Genomic DNA, 13,358 nt, shown 5'->3' on the forward strand with positions numbered 1-13,358 from the left:
AGGAGGGATGAGGAGGAAAGAGAAGGAAAAGTGGTGGGAGGTACAGGGAAGAGACGACGGAGGTGTGGTGGGTGGGGGCTCTGAAGCTTCCTCTAATGTGCCCTCTCCACTCCCATGCCTGTGACCTCAGAGCTCCTGACAGCCAGAAAGTGCTGAAGCATGCAGGTGTCCTAATGCTGCAGCCACACACACGCCAGCACACGAACACGTGCTCCGCTCACGCGCTCACGCGCACACACAAACACACACGGATGCAGGTGTCCTGCCTTAGCAGCCTGCATTGTGTCATTTTTAACTCCTTCATCACCTCGATCCCGACTATGCCAGTACCAGCTCAAATCAAAATGTGCGTCATGATGTCTCTGTTTAAATTAACAGTAAAAAAAACATGTACAGTGACGGACTGTACATCAAAGGTAAGACCAGCATGTGCTTCCTGATGCTGAGCACATGAGGAATATAGAGTATACTGTCTGCTGCACAGTAAAATTAGCTGCTGCTGATGCTGTAGTTTCCTCTGTCCAGCCTCTCAGCTGTACAGTGTAAAACTCGAGGTGTCCAGAGAGTGTCCTGTCCTGTGCGTGTGAGTGTGTGTGGCAGAGGGGGTTAGGGTTAGAGAGTTGTATTACAGACGTGATGAGTCGCCTGGCTGCAAGGCTGATACCTCAGCAGCACCCAGCATTGACCAGGCCTTTAAATAAAGCCTTCGATCCTCCAGCAGCAGAGAAGGTCACCGCCTGCCTCTGGTTACCCTGCCTGTCTGTCTGCATCCACGGCCAGGAGCCCTCCCGCTTTGCCTTCCTCCTTGCTCTCGCCTGCTCACCTCCTCCTGTCCTGGTGTGCAGGTCTGCATTTACCAAATCCAGGTACCCCTCTTCCCTTAACCTCTTGACTCCTCTCCTAACTTAGGCACATATCCTTTCACCACTTCAGTTACTTTAATTGTAGTTTTCACCTGATTTGTTTTGTATTTTATCAACTGGCAACATGAAAATACAAATCCCACCGCTCACTCATTCCTTCATCCTCTGCCATTCTTTCCAATACTCAAATCAGTCCACCCGTGTGTCAGCCAGAAAAAAAAAAAAATAGTGTTTGTCTCCACAGAGAGAGTAGAGAGAGTGAAGGAAGCTAGGGCGCTGGGACAGAGGTCAAAGGTTCTGGCCTCATCCCATGAGCCCTGTGCATGTCACCCTTCTGTCAATCAAGCAGCACTGTCAGAGCCCTCAAACAGCTGCATAACAGATCCCACAATACAGCGAGCGACGGAGGAGTTTGGTTGTCATAGAGACACATATGAAGTTAGAAAAAAATGCATCTAATAATAAAATGCTCCCAGGTGTCTATGGTGTCTGTGGAGTTCTCATTAAACAGGGTCCTAATTAAATTAACTCATTGTAAATACAGGCTTTGGAACAAAGATACAACAATATAGATAAAACCAAACTTAATGCTTCAATTGTTATAAAAACTTTTATCAGATTTAAACTAATACTGAAAATATTCAGATGTTAATTCTCTTTGAATTGTTGAATTGTAAATTTTATAGTTATTAAATATGTCAGATTTTCTATTTCGCAGGTTTTAAAGATTACAAAAAACATGCAGTTACTCTGTCCAGTATTTGAAATATGCTCGTAGTACATCTGTGTCGTGAGTTCAACCCTTCTCTTAGTTTTTCAATGCAAACTGAGCTTTTTCTGCTTTAAACCTGAACACTAAGACTAAAGTGTTTTTGTTTATAAATCCCTAATACTGAAAGTATAAATAAATTCATATAAAATACATTTACAGCATCATAATAGAGCCATTACTAAAATTTAACACGTGGTATTATGGAAATCCTTGTTGTTGCGTTGTTGTATGTAGATCAACCTGCAGCATGTATGAAATTTACACCGTCAAACTTTTGCAAGACTAAACTTTTATTCTACGTTAGTTGTGAAAGAGTTTTAAATCAGTTTGTCTTGTATGAAACAGGAGTATCACGTGAAAGACTGAACAGTGCAAGCTACCTCAGACTCCAGGGTGGTGGGACGATAGAGGTCACAGCTCTCTATCACAGATGGAGGAATTTTCTTGACGTCCTGCAAACACAGGAAACAGGTATGAACTTTAAACAGATACAACACAGTTTGAACTTTGAGTACAGTTTTGTCACGAGCAGAAAGTATTTAGTCATTTTCCGTGAACATCAAACTTGAACCGAAACGCTGTTTAACTCCTAGAGAATTAGAAACATTTTAAAAAGAATTGATCTAAATATCATTCACAATAAACTGTTTTGGAAATATAATAGAAATTAGGAAGGAGATATATGATTTAGATAAAAGACTAAAAGAAACAGATGAACAAGGCTCAATCAGTGAAATGTCAAATATCTAATATATTTTCTTTTTGAATAAAATATTTTGTTTTGTTTTATCATTTAGCTTTTACTATATATTGTATTTTATATATCTCACTTTCCACACACACACACACACACACACACACATAAAAATGCGCACGCACGCACACACACACACACACACACACACACACACACCAACACACAACACCAAAAATTAATAATCATCAATAAGAATATCTGAAATTTAAAAATTACATTATAGTTTTGTAAAGTTTGACAATAAACCAATTCCCTCATATATCCATTATGTTAAATAATCTAAAAGAATATTGTTTAAATAAATATGTTGCAATTATAAAAAACAACATTAGTGTTTTGGTGAAAACCATATGTCTGAGAGCAGAGTGTAGATATATGTCTAAGAACATGACATTTGCAAACACATGAACACATATTAGGGACAACTGTGGTAAACGTGGTTTAAAAACCAAGTGACAAATTGTCCTGTGCAACTTTTCACTGGGCTTGAGCAGAGAGAAGTGAAGTGAAGGAGTTACAAAGTATATTAATACTGCGAAATCCATCTTTAAGCAACAATGAGAACCATTCATTCGCTTTAATCTGATTCGCAACGGAGCCAAATAGACTCCGAGTAAGCTGCAATTACCTGAAAAATGCCCTGAAACATCAGCACGGACAGATTTCTTGGTGAGAATTTACAGTTTCAACCCTGTATGAATTAATCTTGCATAGGTGAACATAAATAGAGTTAGATAAACACGCACGGGTCCAGATGAACATGTACACATGTATAAATACTGTACTCCATACTACATACACACACGTGCACAAACACTCTTGCTAACTCAAACATGCGCACACACATTCACACACACACACACACTGGAAACTTGGGAAGCGAGGTCCACGTGCAGAAGCCTGCGATATGGCAGCAGTGTGAGGGGCCAAGGCCTTTCCCTGGTACAAATGAAAGCGAGAGGAGAGACTTTGGAAGAGCTGAACAACGCTGTGGGTCACCTTGCCTGGCAAAGAGATCAATGTCTGTTTGACTGGCTGAGAGACAGAAAGAGAGGGAGGGAGAGAGAGATAGAGGCTGACTGCAGTGGAAGGGTAAATCACCTTTAGCTTCATTGAGATGCAGGTAAAACACACAGGGGACGGGCTCCGGCTCTACCCTGCATGACACAAACTTTAACACACGCACACACACACACACACACACACACACACACAGTCCCATAATGCACTCAGGTTTCACCACCCCGGTCCACCATGTTCGCGGTGGTCCAAAACACACCGCTCCACTGCCCTGCAACTCAACTCACCGTCGAAAACATCAACACAGCCTCGGCTATGTTTATCTGTGAGTCAGAATATTGTGATCACATGTAATTAAATCATAATTAGCTTTCATCTATTGCCCTTTAGTTATGCATTCAGAGGAGAACCTCGACAAGCAAATGCAAATCTGGTATTTTAATTCTACTGCAACATACACAACACACAAGACATTTAATGTGCCTTGATGCACTTTCTTTTGCAGCTGGGCGTAATACACTAATCTTAATTCAACACAGGATTGAATTCACACAATCACATTACCTCGACTATGTCCACGCTTGTATTTGCTGGGAAAAAAAATCACCATGCAAAGCCAATAAGATACAAACAGGGGACAGAGGAGCAAACCGTCTATACAGCTGCTGCATTCTCACCACAGGCACAGCCACGACAGGAGGGGACAAGTTAAATTATTAGGGTTTCAAATAAACGACACATAACTCAGGACACTGCAAGACAGAGAGAGAGAGGGGTAGAGGGAGAGGAGCTCAGGCAGCGCAGGTCTAGATGATGGACGGACCACAGAGAAACATAAATGCAGCTGATTTAAATCGCTTTAAATGTAAATGTTTATCGCATGGAGTGATGCAGATGCGGATTGAGTGGACGAGATCGAAATTGTTTCCTCTTTTGAATGCGAATATGTTTTTAACCCTGTGGGGGGGATGGGGGGTTTGTGGTGAGAAACGGAGCGCTCACTTTCCCAGTTTCCTCCCCCCTGTGTAAAGAAAATAGTTGTGTTACAAAATGACTCCTATTGTTACAAACTAATTTTGTGTGACACGTACACACACACACACACACACACATATATATATATGTTTTTTTCAAATTACACTAAACTACTTTTGATAAAATTACAACATAATACACTGGATATATTTTGAGATATTGACAACAGCTAATAGTGAAACGTAGTGCTCAATAAAAAACACTTTGATTGAGCGACTTCAACAGATGCTTGATGTAAATACTTAATTTTCAGCCTTTTGAGATTATTTTAACATTGTTTCTTTTTCCTGAATTTATTAAGATTTCATTTTAATTCCACTAAAAATGTACCAACATCACAATTTCATGACAAAATAACACTAACTATTCCTTTAGCTATATCTCGCTCACAAAGCATACACTTCTATTACAAGGTTGAATACAACAATGTTGGCTGGTTATTGGCATAAAACATACACTCATTCTTTGTTCTATTAATTAGGAGGCATTATAGCAAAGTAGATGATGATTCATCGTCAATAGTGATACATTTCAATGTGATTACCCATAGTTGACCTGAAAGACAGAGTCCAATATTGTGACAGCAGATAACTACATTATCTTTAATAACCTAATCATTGGACAGACTGTAAATGATCACAGTGCAGGAGTCAATATGCTGGGCAGGAGAACAGAATTACAGCTGATAAGATTAATAATGTGGGGGGTGAGTGTGTGTCTTTATACTACATGTAACCTTTTTTCTTTTTTAATATTGAGCAAATGAAAGAGAGAAAGCAAGAGACAGAAAGAAAGAAGCAGTGAATCTGAGTGCTGAGAAGTGAGGAGGAAGTGCTGAAATGTTGTTTCCTGTGCCTTCTGTCCTCCTTCAACACAGGAAGTGAATCAGTGCTACTAAATCCCCGTTGCCCCTCGGTGTATCTAGAAGTCAAAACACACACGCAAGGGAATAAAGCGTCCTGCACATTTTCCACACCCCTACAACGACCTGCAATTTTCCACTGTGTTGTTCTTACGTATTGAATAATGGACACAAACACTGGAAAGATATGAACCATTACACAAAGAAGAACTCCTGACTGTCACATTACACCAGTGATGGACAAGCAGGTTCCAGGTAAGACTTTACCAAACCACACACTGCTGAGAAAACTCAACTCATCCTATCAGACTCTCAAGAAAGAGGTGCCACGCAAGAAGTATAGCATCTCCAGTTCTAGGTTATAACACAAATGTAATTAAATAACACACTATATTGACCTAATCAGATAGGAGGCCATAAATTAGTGGACACATGCTCACTAAAAGGCCCTCTTCTCTCAGCTAGGACGCATCTCTGATCGTTTATCATCTGAAAGAAGCAGGAAGGCAGCCAGCATCTCTCTCTCTCCCTCTTGCTCTGTCTCTCACTCACTTTTAATCACAGAGAAAATCGTTCCTCCAGGCATGAGAGGATCACGCTGCCCCATCTTGTCCCTCACTCTGGGCTTTTATGGGAGCCAACGCCAGCCAGGTGACTGTTAGTGGGACACTCTTGCACAGGTGAGAGAGCACACGGCTTGACTCTGTGCAGTCTTTGTGTTAAACTGTGCATTCAAACAGGTCTCCACCGTGGTGCACTGTACAAGTTTCCATCAGCCACACACACACACACACACACACACATTTGGAAAAAAAAGTGCATGCGCACAGCACATGCAAACAGTCAAAGGTTCTGCAGTAGGTAGAGATAAGATACCTGCACAAACACACACACACACTCTCTCCATCACACACACACACACAACCACACAGATTTCCAGCAGCTTGCATTGTGACGGCTGTGACCTTGCATGGCAGGCCAACCCAGATCCTGCAGCTTTTATTCCAGCATACTGCTCCTCAGAATACACTGAGATCCACAGGAGCAGTAACAAGCAGGCCCGAGGAGAAGCAGGTTTTAGGATCCTGGACCTGTCAGTCGCTGCAAAATCTAATTCTCACTGTTTGCTTTGCCTTGTGTTCAGTCTTTACAGCATTTACAGGTTGGAAGTTAAATTAAAAACCCTGAAACCGGAGTGAGAGTGGTGCAATACCACAAACTCCAGTGTGCGATTTATTTTTTTTTTATTGCTTGAAAACATTAATAATAATTTTGTCTAAGCAGAAAACAGTTGTTTTCAAAGACTGCGCAATCGCTGGAGATATCTTTTTTTTTTTTTAAATAGACATATTTATGTTGTGTCTAAACCTTGAATCGCCTCATCACTTTCGTCAGGTAGAGTTTTGTCTGCGGTCGATTTTAAAATTCAACATTGCACAGACAATATTCAACAAGTGGACAGCTGTCGAGTAAAAAGTGCAAGTTTACTCTAAAACCAATCATTAACCCGGCCTGTTCTGACACTCCTGTAGCTCACTTTTTAGGCCCTGGGGAAAAATGAAATGACACGATATTAAAAAATACTGAGCTTTGATTTTCTGCAGGTTTTAAAGAGAATTTCTGCCTCTAATTGCGCCACTGGTCGAGGCCGGACTTTTTAATTCAGAAGAAACAAAAGTCAGTAAAAGGCAATGCTTAAAAATAATTCGCTCCATTTCCAGATTTAAAGAGGAATGAAAAACAGACAGGATGGAAACATCCATTTACTTCATTACATCACTTCAGAGCTGGACTTGGAGCTGTGGTCATTACGCGCTTTGTGCAACATCTGCATCGCCCTTCAGTGAAAAGCAGCTGTTTATGGCCAGATGTTTACGTGAACTCGGTCACACTTGTCATTCTGTTTCGATTTCAGGTTGGAAAAGAAGAGAAGATTAAAAGACTCAGACTGAAAACGGTGACGCCTCAAAGACACGACGACAAACAACATGCAGAAAAAAAAACAACAACAAATAAATAAAAACAACAAAACAAAAAAACAATGAACATTTTCAGGAGAATATATTTGTTTTCCATTCATGGAGGTTTATTGATGAATGGTTTATTCAATTCCATTTAAAGAGTGAACATGATGTCTGTTAGTTAACTGGACTGTCGAGTTAAGACATTTGAATGTGTAGACACCCAGTGTGTGACAGAAGATGTAGAGATGTATATATGTATATATACATAGCTGCATGATGATGCTTTGCTTAATTATTCTACAACACCGGAAGAACATGAATTCAATTTCAGTTTCCAAACAGTTCACAATGGATTTACCGAATAAGACCCACAGGGTTCAAGGTAAACTTGATGAAGTCCCTCATGTGAAAGGAAGACACATAAACAACGACGTGCAGAAAGATGTGATCATTTGTTGCGTGACAAAGTTCCGGATTTCTCATTTATTTCAGGACATGCATCATAATCTGCTTCTGTTCTGCTCAAAGCATTTTATCCTCCTCCCCACTTGTTGATGGCAGTGATCTATTTAGTCTCTGCGTTTAAAAAAAAAAGATTATTCTTCCTACCAAATATTCCGATGTGCATCTCTATCAGTATAAATCAATAGTGGGTACAAAGTTGTCCTATTCCACAAAGTCACCCCCAACCCCCCAAAATGGCTCCAAAAGAAGCCTATAAAATGTTTTAAGGTTCATTTTCGCCGAAAGCAAAGTGACGGATGAACGTACGTGTCCACACTTAATACAAATAATTCTCCAAGGTGATGGTTAAACAATGGGTCCATGGTATAATACACTCATTATACGCAGGTTCACACACAAAAAAAAAAGGAGGAAAGGAAAAAGAAAAAGGTAAAAGCACAGTCCGTACATGACCAGCATGCATGGGTTCACATCACTGTTACAGTCTGTTTAACATCCATCTCCAAACTTCTGCTGGAAACTCCGTGGGGATGATTTTTCACAACACAAATCAAATGGAAGATATGAAAATGGGATAATTCATATCAAAATAAAATCGACTTTGGACAAAAAACAAACAAACAAAAAAAAAAGAACTTCACATCAAAATAAAGCTGTTACGCCTGAGAATTGTTTAATTTCACAAAACATTTTTTTTGGGGGGGGGTAAAAGGGAACAGGATGGACGAGGCGCAGGAGCGGACCTATGTTCAGTCTAAATACAAACATGACGCACTGCACAGGAATCCTTTCAGAGATTTGTGTTGGGATTCTTTCTGTTCGGGCCTAAAACATGATCCTTTTAAAAGTGACAGAACATAAATCAATCCTGAAACAACACACACACACACACACACACACAAAAAAAAAAACCCGGTTTCTGTCCTTAACTAACGCAGCTTCAGCAGATCAACTTCAACACCAGCTCACACACAACCTATTTCAGCTGCGCACAAATTCAAAGTTTGTTTGTTTTTTTTTTTATTTTATTTTATTTGCTGTTTCTTTGTGAGGGTCGGTTATTAAAACTTTTCAGCGCCGAGACTCACATGAAAAACTCCGGAGATGAGGGGTTGTTGTCGCTGCCGGATCCTCCGTTTTCTCTGAAGCCGGTGCTGATCAGCTTCTCGTATTTCTCCTTGTAGGCGTCCCTCTCCCTGGCCAGCCGGGAGATCTCCTGCTTGAGGTGGTCCACCTGCTGCATGAGTTGCGTCTTCTCTCCCTCCAGGACGTGCCGCTGCTGGACCCGTTTGTATCGGCAGGACTGGGCATAGCCTCTGTTCTTTAGTGTCCTCCTCTTCTGTTTCAGCCGAATCACCTCTTCCTTGCTGACCCCCCGTAGCTGCCGGTTCAACTCCCGCACGGACATGGTCACCAGCTGCTCGTCCGAGAACCGCTCTTCCAAGCGCAGGTGCTGGTGGTTTCCCCCCGCGCCGCCGCCGGACTGAGACCCGGAGGAGGGGTGGTGTGCCCCTGGGTGGTGATGGTGGTGGTGGTGATGGTGGTGGTGGTGTGGAGTTCCGTTCTGAGCTGCGGCTGCAGCGATGACCGCGGACACCACCGCGGCCGCTGATCCCATCTCCTCCCCGGGCATGGCGCCTCCTGCCCCGGCCGCGCCGCCGAACTGCTGCCCTCTGGCATAGCCATCGAAGGTCTGGAGTTGGTGACTGCTGCTGATCAGCGCCTCTACGGCGTCCTCCGGGCTAAAGCCCAGAGCCTCGGGGTTCAACTGCTGTTGGTACCCGGTCATCCAGTAGAAATCCTCCAAGTGCGCCTTCTGTTCGCTCCCTGATCCCGGACTGGGCGCCGAGAAGCTTGGAGAGGGGGGAACCGAGCTGCAAGGCGTGCTCATCGGGGTAGAAGATAGGGATCCCCCGGCGACCAGGCGGCTGCACTGGCTGATGCTGCGATCGGGCTCCACCGGCTCCTTTTTCACTTCAAACTTCATCAGATCGAAGTCATTAACATATTCCATGGCCAGGGGACTGGTGGGCAGGTCGGAGTTGCTCATTGCCAGCTCTGATGCCATCCTCTTGCTGTTGACAGTCCTCCAAAGGGGGTGAGGAGCACCTGTCAAAGTGGGCTGCTGAGACACGCACTGAGCCAGCTTGATTTATTTATTTATTTTCTTCAAAACCGGAGGAAAAAGTGGATTTTCTCGCACTAATTGCGCAGCGCAGGTTTTGGTTTTGTGAGTCGATAAGTTTTTTTTTTTCTTCAGTCTGTGTTGCACAGACGCATTAGAGCAGCGCTGTTTCCTCCCTCTCTCCCAGCGTGCGGGTATCTGAGCGCCGCTCTCTCTGTTTCTACCATTTAACACTTCATGCCTCCTTTTAGGATTAGTGCGCCAATTTGAGGAGGTTCACGTACGTGTCCCGGGCAAATAGTTGCCTTGTGGAGAATGGAGCAAAGAAAAAAAAAAAAAAAACTCCACCCTAGGATTGATAGGTTTTTTTTTCAAGGGATCAGTCAGCCGACGAGTTAAAAAGCATTGCTTAGTTTTATAGGCGCCCTGACGTCAGGACTGAAATATGAAATTGACCGAGACTCAGCCAATGAGCAGCTCAGCTTGGGGACGCAATTAGCATAATAGTATAGGATCCAAAGTTTTGAAGTGATCTGTCCAAACCCACACAGGACTGACATTTTAGACTTCAGAGTCGCTCTTTTTGTCACTTTGCTTGGAAAAAGAAAGCAGCAGCACAGATTCCGTGGGATTACACGAAGGCACCAGATGGTAAATATACACGTCTTCTTTTTAGATTAGCGCATCTCTGTAACTTAAGAAAGCCATATGCAACGTTTCACACCTAAATAATCACATATAATATTAGTTAAATTGGTTTATATCGTACTAGTTGTCAGCTAAAAAATCATTTTGCCCCCAAACGTTGTCTGTTGTTCAGCCTGAGTTTCATCTTATTCTCATATGGTGAAAATACAGAGTCAGATTTCGCACAGGTAGATTTCATTTGTGTATTCATAAAAACGCGTTTCTAATTAAGTCAAATTAACCTCAAAGACATTCCCAGACAATACAGCACTTATAATGTATCGCCCAAGCATCATTGTATTATAACGCATCACAATTCATCTAAATGACTCTAACTGAGACACAGATGAGAAGTGTACGTACAACACATAATAGAGAAAATAGATTAGTACAGATAAAGGAGATCGTTGCGTGAGGAAGGCAAAGGTGTTGGAGGAGAGCATGGCACGGGTCTGGTTCAATGGCATCGTTTGGAAACCCAATGTCGCCACCTTTCGGCACAAAAGGAAACGTTACACGTCCGAGTGTCAGGGTGCAAATATTTTTTTCTACTTCAAGTGAAGATTTGTCTTATTTGTTGAAGCAGAATCTCGTCTGCTGGCTGAAGGTTACTTTACAAGGCAAACCATGACTGCACAATGAGGAGGAAACTCAATTTGCCATCGTCTCAAAACAAAGGAAAGAGAGAAAAACTAAACATTTATCTCTACAGAAGTCATTTTTCTTTAGAGAGAGAGAGAGAGAGAGAGAAACATCAAACCCCGTTTCACTGAGACAACACCTCCATCTGTGTTCTTCTGGAGTCTCCTTGTAATGATCACACATCAGTCTCTCTCTCTCTCTCTCTCTCTCTGCCTCCTGGAGCACTTTCCTCATGAATGGTGGCATATAAGAACAAACAATAAAGAGGGCTATACACAGAGGACTGGAGAGTAAATAAAAGCACTCTCCCTGGAACATGTCACACGGGGAAGCTTCACAAAACTACAAAGCCGCCAGCAGATAATCCAACTCCCAGGTGCCCCAACACAGTAAATATTCTCTTGGTCCCTGCGACTGTTCATGGGGACTTAACTTTAAACAGGATGGATAAACATCGTGTTTTATTCATTAGAACGCACAACAGAGGCTCCACAGATGCTTTTGAATAAATATTAAACAGATGAGGTGTCCCATCTGAAGCTGCTATATGTTGTTGCTGTTGTAGTGTAAATCCAGACTGGTGGGTGCAGGAAATGAACCTAGAAGTAACAGCATCAAATGTCCGATTGATTTAATTGTTGTTGTTTTATTATTGTAAAGTGGCACTGATTTTAATACTGCAGGAGGAAGTCTAACTATTGTTAACACAAATAAAAGTTAAGAGTATTCACATAGCAGTGTTACATGATATTAACAAAATACATTTTTTTGAAAAGAAAAAAAAGTTTAATTATACAAAAACAACTCGTGAACCCATCAAATAATCAAGTGATTAAAGAAAGAAAACGCTTTGACTCTTCTGTGCCTCTGTTAATGTCCAGGTCTTACTGTATGTGTAGAAACCTGCGTTGTGTTAACAGCCTGGCCCCAACATGTGAAGCCCGGCTACTCTCAGTGTTAATGAGACACCATCTGACCTTTCAGAGTTCACCCCAGGAGAACGCTGATGCTTCCTGGGTAAAGGATAACCAGTGCTCCTGGACTTGCCTGTGATTTACTGGTACGGTGACTTTACTAATTGTTACATCTATTAAAAACATCCTCATTACAGTATGAGTTATGCACCGTGTTGCAATAGACCTCACTTTTATTTTCAGCATGCTAACCTTTTTTTTGCCTCTGGGGCTCACTGAAGCATTTGCGGAGGATGGGAATTCTGTTTACTTTGTTGTCCACCTTTATGGCAGAGCTGCTCTGCTTACAGTTCTTTCAGTTGTATATGTACCTTTAAGCAGGAGCTACTTGTGAGGTCTTTAATATAAAGCAGAAACAACATCTATTTAAGACACATATGGCTGCGTAAACCCCATGATGTGCTCCTAATATTGCAAAAAATATTAACACAGTGTTCTGACAAAGACACAAGGAAGATTAGGAGAGGTGAGAGAAAAAAAAAACAACTTTACTTTATATCTCTGCAAGATACGCATTTTATAACCCCACTCACACTATGAAGAAAATCTTAAGTGTGCCAAAAATAGCCAAAGACATTACCATATTTAACAGACAGTAGCTCAAATAATGTGACAGAAACGAAACTAAAGGATTTCTGCATTACCAAGATTATGTCTTATAATCATTCATTACATTCCCATTGGGAGGTAGGCTTCATATTCATTCTCAATCCCTGTTTAATGCCATATATTAAACTCTGGTGGCACTCCAAATGGTGGACACCCAGACGAGTGGGCTCAGTGGGCTCATCTGAGACACATTTAATTAGCAGGACAGAAAATGAAATGTTTCGTGGGGTCTTAACTAACTATTCTATCTTTTGTAATAGAATAAGGAGCTGTGAGAAGCTATTACAAGGAGGAGCGTGAAGAACGGCACCATGCTTTCCTCTGCCAGTGTTTTATAGGGCGAATAAAAGAATGTATATTAAGATAATAAGCTTCCACATCACAGAAACAAAGTGCCATATTTGCAAAGTGTGTTTCTCTCTCTCGCTCCCTTACTGTCGTGCTTCCCAGTCCTGCATTAATAAAATGTTTTACAACCTTTTTCATTCATTTACCTGCTCAGAAAGCAGGTGGAAGCTTACAGCATGAACTCTTTGTTTGTATGTTAACCTGACAATAATATCTATAGTGCATGGTTAATGGA

At 41.8% G+C, this 13,358-nt stretch overlaps 1 protein-coding gene across 1 annotated transcript; it reads right to left on the minus strand.

Moving 5' to 3' along the window:
- Positions 1 to 2,021: 2,021 nt before the first annotated feature.
- LOC113165280 (transcription factor Maf) lies at positions 2,022 to 10,148 on the minus strand. The gene is made up of 2 exons (XM_026364670.1): positions 8,827 to 10,148; positions 2,022 to 2,087 (listed from the first exon to the last, which is right to left on the minus strand). The coding sequence occupies exons 1-2, from the start codon at positions 9,804 to 9,806 to the stop codon at positions 2,060 to 2,062; spliced, it is 1,008 nt and encodes a 335-aa protein (XP_026220455.1). The 5' UTR covers positions 9,807 to 10,148; the 3' UTR covers positions 2,022 to 2,059.
- Positions 10,149 to 13,358: the final 3,210 nt, after the last annotated feature.

The sequence above is a fragment of the Anabas testudineus genome, chromosome 6, assembly GCF_900324465.2.
Source record: "Anabas testudineus chromosome 6, fAnaTes1.2, whole genome shotgun sequence".
NCBI classification, from domain to species: Eukaryota; Metazoa; Chordata; class Actinopteri; order Anabantiformes; family Anabantidae; genus Anabas; species Anabas testudineus.

What these genes read in the sequence shown, in the direction of transcription:
- LOC113165280 (XM_026364670.1), bottom strand. Translation starts at nt 9,806, where the DNA reads ATGGCATCAGAGCTGGCAATGAGCAACTCCGACCTGCCCACCAGTCCC. An exon ending in TCATCTCCGGAGTTTTTCAT is followed by an intron (nt 2,088 to 8,826) that starts GTGAGTCTCGGC and finishes CTGTGTTTGCAG; the next exon opens with GACGTCAAGAAAATTCCTCC.